Here is an 18,654-nt window from a genome sequence, read left to right as displayed (position 1 = left end):
TCTGTGGCATCAGAATTCTGCAAATAATCTAACAGTTCCATAAACAGAACTCTTGGGGGAAAGAACTGCCCTTCCTTTTAGTCATTCTAATGTGTGTGATGTGAGGGAAAGTGCTTTGGGTTTGGAGGTAGAACTGGATTTCCTAAGTCTTATTTGAGCAGTCGTTAGATGCTGGCTAAAGATAAATAAGACGTCACCCTGCTCTTGAGAAATTCAGTCTCTTTGGGAGTTGAATAATTCTGCTAGGGTGATGGGGCTTCCCAGATGATGCTAGTGAGTAAAGAATCCACCTGATAATGCAGGAGACACAGGTTTGATCCCTGGGTCAGAAAGATCCCCTGGAGAAGGAAATGGCAACCCACTCCACTATTCTTGCCTGGAGAATCCCATGGGCAGAGGAGCTTAGCAAAATACAATGCAGAGGGCGCAGAGTTGGACACAACTCAGCACGCATGTACACACACACACACACACACACACACACCAGGATGATACAATGTCATCCATGCTTTATTAATACTGCAGGAAGTAGTGTATTTAATCCTGGCTCTACCACTAGCTGGCTGTGGTCTTACCCAGCCACTTAACCTCTCTGTGCCACGTTTTCCTCACCTGAAAAGAGAGTTTAGACTACAGGGGGTCATCTCTGGGCCACCTCCATTAATCCTTTCTTCTGGGCTCTGTCTTTTGATTGTCACTGGTTCCCATAGAAGGTATCATCTATCTCTCTGTGTCCCACTGATCTGACAGTGGCATTTTAGGGTTTGTGAAGATGGCTTACACAACTCCCTGTGATTATATTCTGGACCATGGATCTTAGGTTGAATAGAAAAAACCTAATTAGGCCCTTCTCTCCCTGGAGAAGGTCAAAAGAGGCAGTCCTAATCCTCATGAATCATCCTTAGGAGACACCTTGCTTGAGGTGAAGACATGTTGAAGTGAGATAATCCCCAAACTTCTACAAAGGAAGCCTCCATTTTTGCACTTTTGGTTCAAAGTAAGCTTCCACTGTACCACACTGGAAGCTTGAAAGTTTGGCTCTCACAAGGCTCAAGAAGGCTTGGCAATTTTGTCAAAGATCAGGAGTCCAGTTCTCTTAGATGGTGTTTTGCTTTCTGTCCCCTAGATGCTTCCAGGGAGCTATTACAGAGCAAAGGTGACCTCTTGGGGAAGTGACTTATGAATTCTTTTTGTCATTCCACTCCCCATTCATCTCCTCCAAATGGTAGGATTCTATCATTGGAAAAAATCATTCAAAAACAAAGAATGATTTTTAAGAAGTTATAGGCTGCCTCAGTACAAATATGTTAATTTCAGAAATGCTGTCCAATTTATCTTTTCATTAATGTCCTTGTATCAAGTAGAAATAGTGGAAGGCAAGTCAGTGTAGTGATTGAATCCGACAATCTGAGTTTGAATCCTAACTTCATCATTTACCAAGGTCAGGCACGTTGGCTAACTTCACTAAACCTCAATTTCCTTGTATGTAAAATGTGGATAATAACATAATTACTTCAAATTCTACTTGTAAAAATTAAAAGAGACAATGCAACCTACTTAGTATATAATAAATGTGAGCTATTATTATTGTACTATCTTGACCAGAATCTTGTCTATTATGTAATTTGCTTTTATGTGGTGCAGTATAATGTGACTTTTGAATCGTATTTTTGAATTGTTTTCAGAACCCACTTGTTTTCACCCAGTTGTTTTCAGAGGAGGAGGTTGGGTACTTCTAGTTTCTGATCAGTGGGGCTGTGAAAAAGAATCAGGAAGCATGGAATCAAATTTCATACACACACACATATTCCCATAATGATACATACACATATTTATATAAATATATTCAATATATACATATAAAATTCCAAAAAAGTTCAGTATTTTAAGAGACTGAAATTATCACTGAAATTTAAGGCCGTGTATTTTTCTACCTGAATTTTACATGCTTTTTCCACCATTTTGTATTTAAAAATCATGTCATTAGTTTAATGTTGCCACATACCTTGTTCCCAGTGAGGATTCCCTGTATTTCCAAACTCACAGCCTTTGTAAATATCACTAATCTTTAAAACTTCTTTTCCTAGGCAAGCAGTACTTGTGCAACCCACTTGATTAAAAATAAATAAAACAAAACACAAGATGTTAGGATGATGGAATATATAAAATGCACCTGGATTGCAAGAATTTGAAACAAATTTATTCTCAATTTGAGTGATATCTTTCAGTTGGGAGTCCATGATGATTTACACCATTCATCAAACTGAAAATGCAGCCCTCTATTTGAAAAGTAGACTAACATTTCAGGAGCTGCATATAATATGCAGTGTTTTTCTTTTCTCCCCCCTTTCTTCTTTTCTTTCCATTTCAGGAGCTGTAATAGAAACGAGATCAATCACAATAAAGCTTTAATATAGAGTTTTGCAAAAAAAGGTTTACAATTTATGAAGCTTCAGCCTGTAAACATTTATCCATAATATATTGACTTTTCCTATTTGTTCTAATACAATAGGCACTGGGATTGAGGCGAGAATAATCCTTTATTAATTATCAAATTATTGACGTCCATAGGAGCATAAGTGATGATTTTACTTGTTCTTTATATAGGAACTCTTTTTTTCTCTTGTTCCATTACAGTTTTCATTCCTGTTCAGCTATTTAATAACTGTGCTGATTTAATCTCGGTAACTACTGAATCCAAAAACATAAAGGCAACATCTTAGAAAGTCAGCATGGCCTGATTTTCTACATAAATGCAATGCACCTTGATTAAATGACAGAGACATAAGGAAGTACCTGAAATAAGGGAAAGTTAGCTTGTGGTCTTAATTCAAACATTTTGTTTGTTCATGTCTAATGCGGTAGTTAGAGATCTTAGATTTCTGTTAAACATGAAGGAAAAGTGATCTTAAAATTGGTATATGTTGCTTTGTATTAGATGCCTTATTAACGAAATCTCCATCTCATATATACTTACTAACCTATTTTTTTTTTTCTGCAGTCCCTGGATGGCTTTGTATTTGCACTAAATCAAGAAGGAAAATTTTTGTACATTTCTGAAACAGTCTCCATCTACCTAGGCCTCTCACAAGTAAGTAAAACCATTTTAGATTCTTGACAGCAACTGTGAAGGCTCCTTCAGCCTTGTGCCTGTCCTTCTTCTTCAGCAAACATTCTGTTTGGAGTGAATTATCCAGTTTATTTTTTAATGGCTCTCCCTGACTCTGCTCACAGTCATTGAGAAAGCTGTATGTCAGTTCAGAATGTTAGGCATCAACTTATGCTCAAAACTTGAGTCCACCGTCCCTACCCCCTAAGGATCATTATTAATTTATTGAGAACAAATGAAGTTTCTTCCCTTGGTTGTTTTGAACTTTGAAACCTCTGTGCTCGGTAGGAGAGGGACACACTAATAGTGCTTCCCTTGTGTCCTATTACTGGATGTTTATGGAGGACCCTGCGCTGTCCTGGGAGCTGACACAATGACAGAGAGTCATTTGGAGTCAAGAAATGCTGAAAGAGACCATTAAAATGTGTTGTGGGGAGGAACGGTTCCTGCAAGTATGTATTTTGCTGCCTTTGCAAATGCTTCCTAATGCAGAAAGACGATTTCATAAAATAAGATAATCTTTTGTTATTTGCCATTTAATTACCCACACATGTCTGTCAGAGGTGAAAAGGGAAAAAAAAAAAAAAAAGATGGAGGCACATGAGGGCAGGGGACGAAAGCCCTAGACATTCATTCCTGATAGTCCCTCCGAACACAAAAATTTGACTTTTGTTCAATTCCCAGACACAGGCTGCCACTACAGAATGCCAAAATACCCTGAAGAAAAGTTTGCAGTTCCACTAATTATCCAGATGTTTTCTCCATTAAAATGCTGAACATCTGGGTATCCGTGCCCATACAGGTGATTGGCTGAGCCTGACCCTTTTCATCTGGTGGTTTGGCACGAGTAAAACGCAGTTCCATGGGAGGGATTTTGTATGTATGTGATGATCTGCCAAGTTGGATAATCTACTTCTCATTCAGTTGCTCCTTTGAGCTAAAGATGGAGATGAGATCTGCCTCTCTCCTCTTAGGCAGGACTCACCCCAGACTCATTGCTTCTGAAAGTTGGCACTGCTGTAAGGAGGCAGCATGGCTGGACCATTTTGGCTGTTAGTGGGCTTGCCGGGTAATAGCTAAATCAAGAAAGACATCGGGAAATAATAAAGAGAGATAGTTGGCATTTGAGGAGGGTTGTGGGAGGAGGAGAAACACTGCCAAATTTAATTATTTACTTTTGAGAATCCAAGCCCGGGGTGGGGCTGTGGGCATTAACTCTTGCTTGAAGGATGTGCAAGCTATTGGCTGTAGTATATCTAGCAATTCTGTTTTATGTGGACTTGAGCAAACCAAATGATAGAAACTGGGCTATTGTCAACTCAATATTAGTATTCTTGTGTCTCATGGAAATCTCTGGTTTTCTAATGGCTTTTAATAGACTTGAAGCCTTGTCTTAATCTGTTTGAGAGCTAGTATTGGGAATCACCAGTGTTGGAATTGGTGTGCCCCCATGTTAGCAACTGTATAGATCTGGGAAAGCCTCTGGTTGTTGTTCTGCAGTGCCCGTATTCATATATTTTGTGCAGGCTATCCAACAAAGTTTAATAAGCCAGTGAAGAAGAAGGATGAATAATTAGTTTAAGCAGGTAAATGCTAATTAGGGAACTCCTGAAAAGCATCCATTATATACTAGCTCAGAACACGTTTTACAGCCCTGGTTAGTGGTGTAATCCAAATTCTGTCAAGGCAACTGCATTTTCTGTAATTGAGATGTGTATGTTTGCTTTGCATAACAGATGGCTCTGTATGCTTAGACTGATAGCTAGGAAAATAATAATTGCATTATTCTGGCCAAAAGAATATTAGCTCTTGGGTTTTGGCCATTTCAGTCAGTCCTCCTGCCAGCACAGCATATGCACATATATGGATTGGATTTTCAAGGAAATTGATGCATCTGGAATAGTGTGGCCATCTGAAATATCATCTGTTCAAGAAAAATTTGGCTTTAACTCTGTGCTGGTTTCTCCTTAAAAGCAAGAGATTCCACTGCTCCTCTACGATCACATTAAGTCAATCTTTTCCTATAATCTGAGGCAAGTCATTGAGATTTCCATAGGAATAAATCAGCTATGCAGGCATGGGATGGTAGCTGGCAACTTCTGTACAGTTCTTCCCCGCCTCTGTGTGAGATGGGTTATAAAGTAAGTATGCATCAATAGTTGGTGTCTCGGCTCACCCAGGGGCAGATGCTGGCCACCATGGGCTGCAGCCCTGTGTGGAGGCTGTGGTTTGTGTCCCCACAAAGAGTCCAGTGTGCAGCTCGACAAACGTGGTGTGGGCAGAAGTCTTCATTTGAGGGCGTTATGCAACTGAAATGATGAAGGGTAGATCACTCCTAAGTGATTTTTGCTTATACCAATGTACATATTTGGAGTTCAAAACAAATTTAGAACTCCAGAAGTTAGTTCTGGGTTAACATGGAAATAATCTGATAAGAGCGTAGTGTGTGTTTTCAATGCCCAAAGAATAAGGGGGAAATTCTATGCTAAAACTTTGGGAAAGGTTTTCCAATCCAATTAATGTTCTCAGCCCTAAAAGAGTAATTGGGTTTCCTGAGACATAACCCTTCCCAAGCTTCTTCAGTTGTGAAGTACGAAGTGCTCACTGGTGACACCCAATGTAAAGTGTATTAAAAGTTATTCAATTAAGTACATCCTTAATCTTTTAAACACACACACACCCTTAATTAAATGCAAACCACTCTGTTCGTATCCTACAACTTTGACTCAGTGATTTTTCCATCAAATTTTTGACAGTGATAAGGAATCTATATAGTTATGTTCCCTCCTTTCCTTTTTAAGCAGTGTTATTAAATCAAGACAGTGTGTATCATCAGATATGTATCCAGTGAAACTGCTGAGGAATATTGTGAACATGTCAGTTTGTTAGAGCATAGCTGTGTCTGCATTTATAACTCTCAAGATGTATCTTCCTCAGTTTTATTTTCTTTGAACATGTAAATAAATATGGTGGCTTTAAAATGGCTTGTGTTCTCAAGAAAGAATCAGGATTCTTTTTTGGCTCATGAGAGAACTAAGTAGAGAAACTTCTAGCAAGCTCAGTTGTGTAGCATGAATATAGAGAGAGCCAGAGCAGGTTTCTCTCCTCCGCTCCATTGAGGGTAACTCCAGATGTTCAGGATGCGTGCTTGCCACTTACTGCCTTTAGGGTGTTTTCATACCATCTTGATGATGGGAATGAAGTGATCTATGCTATGATGGTGTCCAAACATCTTCAGCAGACCTTTGACTTTGCCAGAGATAATAATTTAATTTAACCAAGATATGGTTTTAGGTTGTAGAAAATGCATTGTTGACTTGCATCCCTAGATGTAAAGATTCCCAGGTACTCACTACACAGCCTTACCTTAAAGGAAGATGCCCAGATATCGTTGCTGAGTTCGGCTTGCATGGAGATTAAATGACTTCTGCCTGGTGATGGTGTCTGGAGCTGCTAAATACAATTCTGCTCCTTACGTAAAATGGAATAGGCAAAAGTGAAAGCAAAGAAAGAAAGCAGAGTCATTTCCCTAATACTGAAAAGGCAGCAATGATGGGTAGCCAGCTTTTATGGAACCTCTTCCAACATGTAAGGGGCTTAATCACCAAAGAATCCAAAAGAGACTTTATATGATAAATAAAAAGCATTTCTACTTCAATATAGGAGTGGAAATTAAAGTTTATAGAAATATTTATTTGTTGATTTAAACCCTCCTCTTTCCAAAAAAGAAATAGCACATAAACATATAGAATAAAAAGTAATGGCAAAATAGAACTAGGGTCTAGGGAAAAGAAAGATAAACATAAGTAATCTGTTACTGCATAGTAAGAGAAGTGAATAAAGGTTTATAAGAAGGGGTATAAATGATCTGATAAAGTACCTATGAGCTTCCTGGCAACCAAAGCAAGAAGGAAAATATAGCCAATTATAGCCAACAATCAAAAATAAGAAAGTATTACTTCTTAAGGAAAAGAAAGATTTTGGTGACTGAAATATTAAAAAAAACCTCAAATACAATTTCTGTGGAAGCTAATACGTGGATTATGACATATCAGTTTGCTTCCACTGGCATCCACATTAAGAACAAGGTTATAATGACCCATAAAACTAAGGGGAGCACACATATTACAAATCACATAAGGAAGCAGAAGATACTGCTCCCCTCAGATCATTTTGAGAATGATGTTCTGACATCTAGTACTTACAATGGCATTGACTAGCTTGATGTTTTATGTGCTTTTAAACCAGCTTTTCTTAATCCATATTCAAATACTGCATTTTCTTTTAAATGCTGATGAGAAAGTCAAAATTTTATTTGCCAGAGGCAGAGGACTTGGATCTCAGTTAACCAGAGGATAAAAGTGGACCCTTCTGAAAACATTTTATCTTGAAAATGGGTTAAAAGATGATGATTCTGATGTACCTATGCCAGAAAAAATGTTTTCAAGTTAACAGAATTCTATTTAAAGCATAATGGGCCCTAGAGCAGATGGGAAATTAACAGATTTTTCCACTGTGATATCATAAGGACATATACTATAGCCAGCTAAGCCCTCTCTTAAAATATACTCCTATCACCTGCCCATGGCCTCCAGTGCCCAGCTTGCAGATGAGTCATTTTCTTTCTTCTTACCACATTCCCATCCTGGCAGAAGATACTCCCATGCCATTGCAAGCCAGCTAGAAGGAAGCTGCAAACAAGCTTATGCATTGGCTTGGTTCAAGGCAGCTTGCTGAAAGAGGTAGGGTGGCTGCAGCTATAAGAGCTAATGGAGGTGCAAGTAAAAAGATATAGATGGTCATTTAAAATTTTGTCTTTTTTGTTAAGCCTTGCAGATATATTTACCATAAACTCCTTTCCCCATCCTGTTGTTCATCTCCATATTTTAGGTTTCTCTGCATTTGTTATATAGAATGGCAAATAAAATTACAGCTCTAGCACACAAGTACAAGGTCAAATAAATGACAGAGCTCAGTCTATTTGTGAAGCTATTCTGAAAGGGAACCATGGTGCCAAATGTGGTTTATTTGAATAATAAAGAAGAATTAGATTCCCCTGATAACTTGGCTGAGGGCCAATAAATCACTGGAGGTTAAAGATGCTTTGCAACCGCCATGTCTTTCTTTTGCTTTTCTGAAGTGCAAGCCTCAACTCTCCCATTCTGTGTTTCAATGCAAATCAACTTAAGGTTAGTATGTGGTTAATAGTCTCACTTCCATGCTTACAAAAGATTATATATATATATATTTATATACACACACACACACACACACACACACATATATTTCTTTAGCAGGGTGGAAAAAAAGAAGACGTTAGCTTACACATTATTACTCTTGTTAGGCATCATCACGTCCTAGATAGGTAGACTATAAAGGCAAAATAGGTGTTCTTTCAACACAGCAGAGGCCTTATAATAACGGAGCCAAGTGTTAACACTTTTTCAATCTGTGTGTGAAACTGATGCAACACTAGGATAACCAGTGTTCCTTCAATCAACAAATACAACTCTCCAAATATTGCTTGGTGCCCTCTTTTAAAGTCAGTCAAGTAAAAATATAATAATAATAATAAAGTCAGTCACGTAGGCGTATCTTAATTTTTTTAAAAAAGAAGGAAAGATACATAATTTTCTACAGCTTGTGTTTTGTCATTTTTGTTGGTTTTTAACCTCAGCAAGTCTGCATTTTTCTCCTGTACTAATCATAAAAAGTTCATTACTTCTTGTGCAACAAAGAAAAATGCCCTTTTGAATGTGGAAGCTCAGAGGGTTTAGAGACTATTGAGAAAATATAAGTATCAAAATAATTCAGAAACAGGACAAGGCACAGTGGCACATTATCAATTTACAGCATTTAAATTGATAAATGCTTGGTAGTGAAGGCCTACAAGGGCACTTTGAAAAGCAAATAGCGACCTGGTGAAGAAATTGATTTCCACCCCCCCGAAAATGACTGCATGATGCATCATTTGACTGCATGCTGTCCGAGTGCTTGACAGAGATAATCTCAGCAATCCCACGGGCGACCTTATCGTTCTCACCAGGGCAACTTTGTCTACGTTCTGACTTTGTGCATGTCAAGGTTCCTCCCAGCAGGATCCTTGGGGGAAAAAGTTCCTCTGTTCGATCCAGATATTGAACTGCTCGCTCTTCCCCATTTTCCTCTCCCGCCCCCCTGCACCCTCCCAAATAGGCAAACACGCCTCTTTATTTCATCCATAATTATGAATGAGCCGGGCAGAAGACCACAGCGGCTCTGCGCACCGGATCTTTGTGGAAACCCTTATTACCATTTAGTTCACAGAGTTCTAGGTGATAACCTGTATTAGCAGGGATCATATTATCAGAAAGAGTAGAAAAATTCCCTCCTGTTCTTCTATAGTACCTGGCAGTTCTTAGCAAAATGGAAAAAGCCAGCCAGTTTCTTTCAGCCTTGTACTTGCAAGGAATTTTTTTTTTCTCTCCCCTACAATCTTTACACAGAAAGCTTCTGAAACTGTTTGACTCCTTACCATTTAGTTTCTGATAGTGTTGTTCCTTCACCATCCAGTAATTCTAAGTATTTCTCTTGTAACTTTAAAATGATGTAATATTTACGTAGGGCCCCAAGAGTATGTCACCGTGGGCTCTTGGGCTTTGAACTGGTGTGGCAGCACCTGTGGAAGAAATCTGATAGAACCCACGAGGCTTCCTCAGGACCAGTGGTGTTTGGAAAATACTTTTCTGCCGGAGAGGGATAATTGGTGATTTCTTTATCTTTAAAATATTTCTATTGGTATATATGGATGTGGATGTGTGCGCCTTTCTGTTTATTATCAGTTATCTTCCTGCCCCCGTGGCTTGTCCCTAATCATCACAGTTCTCGATTAGCCACTTCTTGAAAGCAGCAAAAACCCTGTCCAGGGTTGACACCCTGAAGCTCCAGTCCCCACCGGCTCTGACACCCTCAGTTCGCCCGATTCCACCCCTTTTACCTCCTTCTTTCATCCACAACATTAATTCTGAGCGAACAAGACGTGCTTCCTTGCTTTTGACAAGATTTGCTGCAGTCTCATGCGACAAAAACCCAACACTCATTCCAGATTCAGAAAGTAGGATTTATAACAGCATTTTAATTTAATGTTGGATGTCGAACATATAAAGAGATCACAGTAGTACTAGAGCTGAAAATTGATGCCTTTTTTATTAGTGTCCTCTCAGAAGTGGGTGAGACGCTGTTTGTGCAATGGAGCACAGAGCAGTAGTCAGATGAATGAGGATATGCTATCTGCAAGGAATCATATTTCAAGCCACTGTCGGCCTCTATTGATGTGCGCAGAGTTGAAAGGTTATGCTAGTAAATGCCATCCGAATTTCCAGCATTAGAAATCGGTGGAATAATCTGCTGGCTGTCACTTTATGCTCAGCCTAAATGCACTGCATGGGAATGTTTTACTTATTTTAACTCCAAATTAATTTCTTATTACTGGTGCATGGCTTTCTCTCTTCCATGCTTTCATCGGTTCCCAAATGGGACTGATTTTTAACCGGCCTTCAGAGTAAACCAAAATCCCTGAAAGAAAATGAAAGAAATTTGCATCATCATCCATGAGAATTATCTTCTTTTTACTTATGCCTTTGAACATGTTTTTTACCAGGCATTGAGGCTAAAACACAGAATGTCACTATGCAAAAAAGGCTTTTCTAGTTAGGCTGAATCACAGAATCACAAGACAATAAAAGATAGACTCGCTGTTTTCAAATGTATAATTTGAAGACCTTTTACATTGCTTCTTAATTTCTGGAGTTAGTATGATCAAGAGAAAGAAAAGAAAGTGTAGCATCTTCATTTTATGGGCTCAAAAAATCTAAAGTCAGGGGAAAAAATTACTTTTTGAGACACTAGCTTGCTTTATTTGTGTGGATAAAATGTATTTTTTTAATACTCATTTTTAAAGTAGAGCACTAAACAAAAGTAAGATGGAGAAGAAAATTTAGCCATCATTCTAAGTCCGTAATTTATTCATTTTTAAATAATGAAATGGTGTTTTTCTGAATTAACCCATGTATTATTCATGCAGGCATTGGCAATGTAATGTCCCCAGTTTTCTGGAGAGCAGTGTACATTTCTTTGCCTGACAAGCAGTATTTTCTATATGGTATTAATTTAATAGCTTACTTTATTATGCAAAGTTGGAAAGTAAAGATAATTTCTGTCTATAATGTGGTGCTTATACAGGCAATATATGCAAAATAATGCCTCTAAACCTAAACCTTCCTCAGTTATCCCGGTCCCTAGGAGAGTGATGAGCGAGGGCAAACTGCTCACATGAAGAATTAGAAATAACTTGACCTCCTGGGAAGAAGGTCATAAAATCGTTAAATTCACGTGAAATCCAAATTTCATTTCTACACACACACACATTCAATCTATATTGGGTTTTAGCTCTTACATAAGAAGGCATGGTTTTTATAACAGGAGTAACATGGCAACAATTTCAGTGATCATTTCACTTGGAATATAATAAGGAAATCAACTAGGATTTTGCATGAGTTCTAGAACCAGGCTGATAACCTGAAAACCGGTGCTGACTTTAGACAACAAATGCCATGTGGTTTTTTATCCTTCTTACTCCCTCTGCCCCCTTTGGATGACAGTCCAGAGATGTAATCTCTTTCCTAAAGAGTCATTTTTAAAGAGACTGATAGCAGTTGTTCCAATGATTCAGAGCATCTTTTGATGTGCATTCATACAAATAGATGTCTGTTCACATGCCTCTATATGTAGATAAATGTATAAAATTGGTTTCTTTCCGATTTGGTTTTTATGCCTACTGTACTTTTATCTACAGATATAAATAACTTCCGAAATGATTCACTGAAAGAGCAAACCAGGTTTTCTTTGGGTATCTCCTCCCCCTTTTGGCCTCCTATAACTGCAAACTTATCCACATTCAATAATAAGACAAAAACTTCCTCTGATGCTGTTAATTTTTAATGTACTGGCAGATTAAATCTATTACTTTCAATATCTATGCACACTTTTTTTTGAAAGCAAAAGAATGTACGCCCAAAGAAGTTTTCCCTGGGAAAGAAAAAAGTGCTTTGAGCTTGGTAGCTTTTAGGGCAAGGTAGGGCCCTTGGCAGGGCTTCCCTGCTAAAGAAATCTGCCTGCAATGCAGGAAACCCTGGTTCAATTCCTGGGTGGGGAAGATCCCCTGGAGAAGGGATAGGCTACCCACTCCAGTATTCTTGGGCTTCCCTGGTGGTTCAGTCAGTAAAGAATCCACCTGCAATGTGGAAGACCTGAGTTCAGTCCCTGGGTTGGGAAGATCACCTGAAGGGATGCATGGCAATCCACTCCAGTGTTCTTGCCTGGAGAATCTCCATGGACAGAAGAGCCTGGTAGGCTACAGTCCATGGGTCCCAAAGGGTCGGACACAAGTTAGTGAAAAACAACAGGCCCTTGGCAGAGGTGACAGAGATCACCTACCAAGTGTAACACATTGTTACACCAATGCCAAGTGTAACATTTTGGTAGACCTCAGAAGTTTGTCAGTAACAGCATTTGGATATCAGGTAAAGAATCATATATTGCATTTAGCTTTTTTCCTAGGTTTTATAGAAGCAAGTTTTGTATCAAGAGGTTGCCTTCCTTTTGGCCTCTCTCCCCAATAGGAACCTTGCTTTGGAACCACAGGTAATCTCTTTTATAATGCTTTGCCAAGGAAACAATAGAAAATTGCCTCACGATGGGGAAAAAGCTAAGGCTTTAAGAAGCAGATACATAAGGGATGGTTTCACAAGTTTTAGTATAATTCTATAGCCTGCCTTGACGTTCAGATGTTTGTTCCTATTGTACTTTATTAGCTGCTTAGGTCTGATTAACTGAAGCTCCTAATTGGTAAGCTTGATACTCTTAGGAGCTTAAAATTGCATAAAATGTGCTTGGCTATATATAGCAGACATAGCGAGGAATGTTTCCAGAAAGCCGGCGTGGTAGCATTAGTTAGGATCTGGTCCTTTCCTATGAAATGTTCAGATTGGCTTTGTCTTAAGAAATGTTGAGGCTAGCCAAATCACAAAATGGCTACATAAAGATTATTTGTATTACCAAGTGTTCCTTTAAGTGGTGAGTTCCACTCTTGCTTTTAAGTATCTATGAAGAAAATCATTGTCTACTTGATGAATCAAAGTGGGAAGGAGCAGTGAAGGAAGGGGAGAGAGGCGCAAAAAGTGTTCAGAGGTATTCTGTTGTCAAATTAATCTGAAATGACTGTGTGGAACATGAGATTCTGTTGGCAGACAACTTTTTAGGGGCAAGCAGAGCTCACCGCTCCTAGTAAGCATGGAGATCTCCTCACCTCAGTTGGCAAGTGTGAGGGGAATGTCATTTGCAACCTGGTCATACTGTTCATTCTAGTTGTCCAGGGTCATGTCAAAGCACTTGCAGTGAAAGTTAGGCGTGCCTGTGATGTTCTGTCTGCATATCTGTGTCAGGAAGATCTCCTGGAGAAGGAAATGGCAACCCACTCCAGTACTCTTACCTGGAAAATCCCATGGACAGAGGAGCCTGGTAGGCTACAGTCCATAGGGTCACAAAGAGTCAGACAAGACTGAGCGACTTCACTTTCACTTCCACACATCCCTTAGGACAGAAGATGCAAATATGAGGAAAATAAGAGGTGAGAATGGGAACCAATTACCTGAAATTATAAAAAGAAAAAAAACATAATTTTTCCAGTTCTTTGATTAGAATTGACATCCCAGAGTTTGCGAAGAGCAAGAAAGGACCGTGCCATTTCACTACATCTCCAAACCTTTTCAGCTGAGCAGACAAGTAAATCATACATTGACTGGGACTCATTCAGCTCTTTAGTAAAAAACCCTGCAACTTTGAGTGTTAACATACATCAAAATTAGAAGAGTTGAACGGAAGATATTTCTAAAATGTCACAACTGCTCCGTGACACTAGATGATATGTTTATCCATTCATTATCGCTGAGAACACCTGGGACAGTGCTCAGGAAATCAGATAGTGCCTTTTAAAATAATTATAAAAGAGGCATAGATTAGCAAGCTGAGGGAAAAATAGACAATCCTGAATCATGATGTTACTAATTTTGATCTGTTTGGGGGCATAAGCTTCCAAGTCACAACAGTGTAATAACTGACTGCAACTGTCAGCAGCTCTGAGGAGAAGGAATGCCAAGCAGGACTGTTTCTGAAAAGCAAATGTTTTCCTGGAGGTGAAATCCCAGCATTCGCTTTCTGTTTATAACATTAAGACACGCCATTGGTGGTGTTTGCCATTGTTGGTTTCTGGCTTGCGTGCTAAATTGCCTCTATCGTATCTGACTCTTTGTAGCCACATGGACTGTAGCCCACCAGGCTCCTCTGACAATGGGGATTCTCCAGGAAAGACTACTGGAGTGGTTTGCTATGCCCTTCTCCAGGAATCTTCCCCACTTAGGGATCAAACCCAGGTCTCCCACATTACAGGTGGATTCTTTACCTCTGAGCCACCAGGGAAGCCCTGGTTCCTGGCGTGGCCTGCCTTTTATCTATTAGATATTTCTGCCTTTGGAGAAGCAGGAGAAGGTCCTCTGGACTAAGGTCCTGGAAACCTCGTTCTGGTCTTGTCTCTGCTTCTGATCAGGTGAGTGGCCTTCGAAAAGCCTGGATCTTAATTTTCCTTAAGTGTGAAGCAGAGGGGCAATTTCTCAGGCTCCTTCTTCTTTAAAAAAAAAAAAATGTGCTCTCTGAAATTCATTCAGCACTGGGCGTTTTATCCTCAGCACCAGGGTAGGGGGTGGGGGAGGGGAGCCCAGCCAAAGAAGTAGGCTATTTTATTTTTAACCTTCAAAGGAATTTAGTTGAGCAGATGCTACCCTGAACTAGTCAGAGTAGAAAAGAAATGATATGGCTTTTAAAGGGCACATCTAGCATATCTACTGGGGTAAAGTAATTCTGGCAATGCTTCAAAGGATATAACTTTTGATGGTAAAGTAGGTAGGCTATGGAATGAAATCACATATGGCAGGCTGTCAAAGTCTCCTACACTTTCAGTACATTTATATAAGTGCAAATGGAAGCTGCTTAGATGGAGTCCCAAGCAATTTCCTGCTAAGACTGCTTTCAGATTATCTGATATTATTTGACTAAATTATCTCTGTAGAAGCTGAGGACAACTTTTATGATCAAATATTTTGAAATTAGTTTTCCTCGTTGGCAGATTATCTGAAATATGAATTGCTCTCGTTTGAGCACTTGAAATTGAAAGGCTTTGGTAATAGCAATTATATAAAAACAAGGGTACTGAAGTGCTGTATATCATGCTGAAGGGGATATGTTTATAGGTCAGTGATGTCAATAACTGTAGTTCTCCCAGATACCTCGCTGTTACCCTTTCATTCTGAGCTGATGCAAAGGACAGACTGACTTTCTCTTCCACACACCTGTTTCATTTTTTAGAACAGATTCAGATTTTTATTGACTCTAGACATTTAAACATAATCAATTCATATTTATTACATATCCCAGATGTAGGGTGTCTGAGAGTATAAAAAGTGCAAATACACTGAAAATTTGTGTAGAGTCTTAAATAATTATGTGGTATTAATAAATATATGATTGATTTGTGTGCTCTTGATGCCTTCTTTGTGACATTTTCCTGTCCCTCTGGACCTTTTTTATTCACGTATATAGCCTCAGAGTGAACCAGAATTATAACTAACATTTATTAAGCCCTTACTTTGTGCCAGGCATGGTTCTTGGCACTTTACTACCATTAAACTTTATAATCCTACAATCGTTAGGTGCAATTACCATTCCCATTTAATAGATATGAAAACTGAGGCTCAGTGAGGTTAAATAGCTTGCCCAAAGCATTACAGCTAGAAAGTGACAGGACTAGCATTTAAACCTATCCCAATTTACTCTGAAGTGCTCGATGTTAACTATCATTATTATTGCTAGCTGCCTCTGGGAAGTTGTAGTACTTAACAAGTAGAATTATTCAAGGTTTATGAATTAAGAGAAGCTGAGATTTGGAGCAATTAACCATCCTACTCAGAACCATAAAACAGTTATTCTCACAATGCTAGTGTCTATAAATGAACTTCTGAAAGCATCAGTAAAGTTACCTAGATATATTCAAAAACTCTGATATTCAACATTATTAGAAATACTCCAAAATTCAGTTGCAGAGCCCAGTAATAAATATAAGGGTCTAAACCCATAGTACCTATGATATTTCCTTCACATTTGATATATATTCATGCATGCCAGTATTCAACCAAACTGGGTGACCCACATGTCCGAATTAAAATAAACTGAAGCTATTAATAACTAAGGCATAGTTTCTATCTTCGATGACCCAGTTCCATAGACATGGTAACCAAGCTACAGTGACCTATGCATTGTAGGCCTCAGATAGTTCAATGAATAATGAATGTCACATATTCCAATAAAGAGATGCACTATAAACCACGGGAATAGAGAATGTGGATAACTAGTTGCCTAGAGAAGTTTACAAAGGATTTACTAAAGAAATGGTGTTCAGTTCAGGTGTTCATGGGCATTTCCCATCTGGAAAAGGAAAAGATGATATTCCAGGCAAAAGGAAGTGTATCTGCAAGGTCATTTCTTATGGTAAGAGGTGAGTCTGGAGAGTTAGGACTGGACTGACCATAAAGAATGCTCAAGGAAGCAAAGAAAAGGACTTTCTCTTCTAGATCCTGGGAAACCATCAAAAGTTTTAAAGGGAAAAGTGAAACAGTAGATCTGTGCTTCAGGAAAAAAAAAAAAATATTCTGGCAAAAAAATTTAGAAGATGCTGAATAGATGGCAGTCTTCCAGTTAAAAGGCAGACAGATAGCTTAGGAAAGAGACTTTAAAAAATTACAATAGAACACACCAGTGGAAATAAAGAGAAGGGGGGATGGTTTTGAGAAGCCTCTTTTGGGTAAGATAAGTGCCTTGGTGACTGATCAAGTGTAGTGGAAAGCAGAGAGGAAATGCATTTTTACAACTTAGTTCCAATCTAGATGTGAGACATTTGAAACTTGTGGGATATCATTGAACAGGCTCCAGATTTCAAGGGAGAGGTTGGGTTCAGAGTTACAGGTAGGGAGGTGGTTAGCATATAGATTGTACCAGGGTCTGAAGAAGGCAGATAAGATTACTGAGGATCTTGAATTTGCAGTTCAAGAAGGAGGGACTGGAGGCTGCTGAGAAGATCCCAGTTTACTGGTGGGTCAAGGATGAGATGAAAGCATATAAGATGAAACACAAATGATCAGAAGGCAACCTGGAGAGGCTCGTCCTCTAGGAGAACCATGGACGTTGCCATTAGGAAAGTCAAGAAAAGTTTTTCAAAAAGGATGTGATCAAGTGTCCTAAAGTTATAATATTACAAGGACAGAACACAGCCATTGCATCCATCAGTTAGAAGATGACCAGTGATTTGAGTATCATCAGGAGCATCACTTTGGCTGAAGCCAAAATGCAGTGGGCTGTTGAGTGAGCAGTACCAATATGTTTGGTGAGTATTAGCCTCTCTGCCAGGAAATTCAAGGGTAAGCAGGTGCAGAGGGTGAAAAGTAGTTTAAAGAGAGCTGGGCTTGATGGGTCTCACTTTTAAGTTTGCCGTTGTTCAGTCGCTCAGTCGTGTCCAACTCTTTTTGACCCCTGGACTGCAGCATGCCCGGTCTCTCTGCCTGCACCATCTCCCAGAGTTTGCTCAAACCCATGTCCATTGAATCAGTGATACCATCCAACCATCTCATCCTCTGTCATCCCCTTTTCCTCCTGCCTTCAGTCTTTCAGCATCAGGGTCTTTTCCAGTGAGTCAGCTCTTTGCATCAGGTGGCCTGAGTATTGGAGCTTCAGATGACTTTAACATTAGGTTGATAAGTTGCATGCAGAGAAAGATACATTGAAGATTCTAGAGAGGGAAAATCTTTGGACCCAGGTCTGAATAGGATAGGCTTAGTATAAAGGGTGTGAACCTGGGAAATAAATAGGATTATCTCTAGCTCTTCTGCTGTAGACAAGTTGAGAAATGGACTTTGAATCTGGAAGTGGAGAAGGGGAGAGAGAAGTTTTGAAGGAATTTCTAGTGTCTGTCACTTGGTAACCATGTGGCCTGAAGACCACGCTATAGCTGCTTTTGCTGGGATTGATCAGAATTAGTTCATCCACATAGGGGTGCAGGTTCACCCACATAGGGGTGCAACTGACAGAGCTACAATGTAGCAGTAATACCAGGGGTAAGGCAAGATCAAAGACGGAAATACTAGTTACAGTCTAAGGCCAGGGTAAGTCCCTTTCCTGCCAAACCTGATGGAGGTGCCACCCATGAGACAAGAGGACATTCTAGGGGCAGTCGTGACTTCAACCATGGGGCAAGGCCCAGTATAATTAAATAGTACCATTTGATGTACCTTGTTAGTCATCTGAATGAGGTCTGCTGCCTATGATCTTTCCACTGTTGCTATATGCTCAAGTCTACTACAAAGATTGCTGAGTCCAAATTTCAGAAATTGTATTCATTGGTCTCC

At 39.3% G+C, this 18,654-nt stretch overlaps 1 protein-coding gene across 9 annotated transcripts in view; it reads left to right on the top strand.

Annotated features, from left to right (window-relative positions):
* The window catches only part of NPAS3 (neuronal PAS domain protein 3), a 927,606-nt gene that overhangs the window by 668,231 nt on the left and 240,721 nt on the right, over window positions 1-18,654 (top strand). For all 9 annotated transcript variants that reach the window (XM_070478040.1, XM_070478042.1, XM_070478039.1 and 6 more), the window contains one exon: window positions 3,002-3,091. In XM_070478040.1, coding sequence (XP_070334141.1) covers window positions 3,002-3,091 — 90 coding nt within the window. The remainder of the gene's footprint in view (window positions 1-3,001; window positions 3,092-18,654) is intronic.

Source organism: Odocoileus virginianus, chromosome 16 (genome assembly GCF_023699985.2).
Source record: "Odocoileus virginianus isolate 20LAN1187 ecotype Illinois chromosome 16, Ovbor_1.2, whole genome shotgun sequence".
NCBI classification, from domain to species: Eukaryota; Metazoa; Chordata; class Mammalia; order Artiodactyla; family Cervidae; genus Odocoileus; species Odocoileus virginianus.
This window is presented reverse-complemented; position numbering and strand designations above follow the sequence as displayed.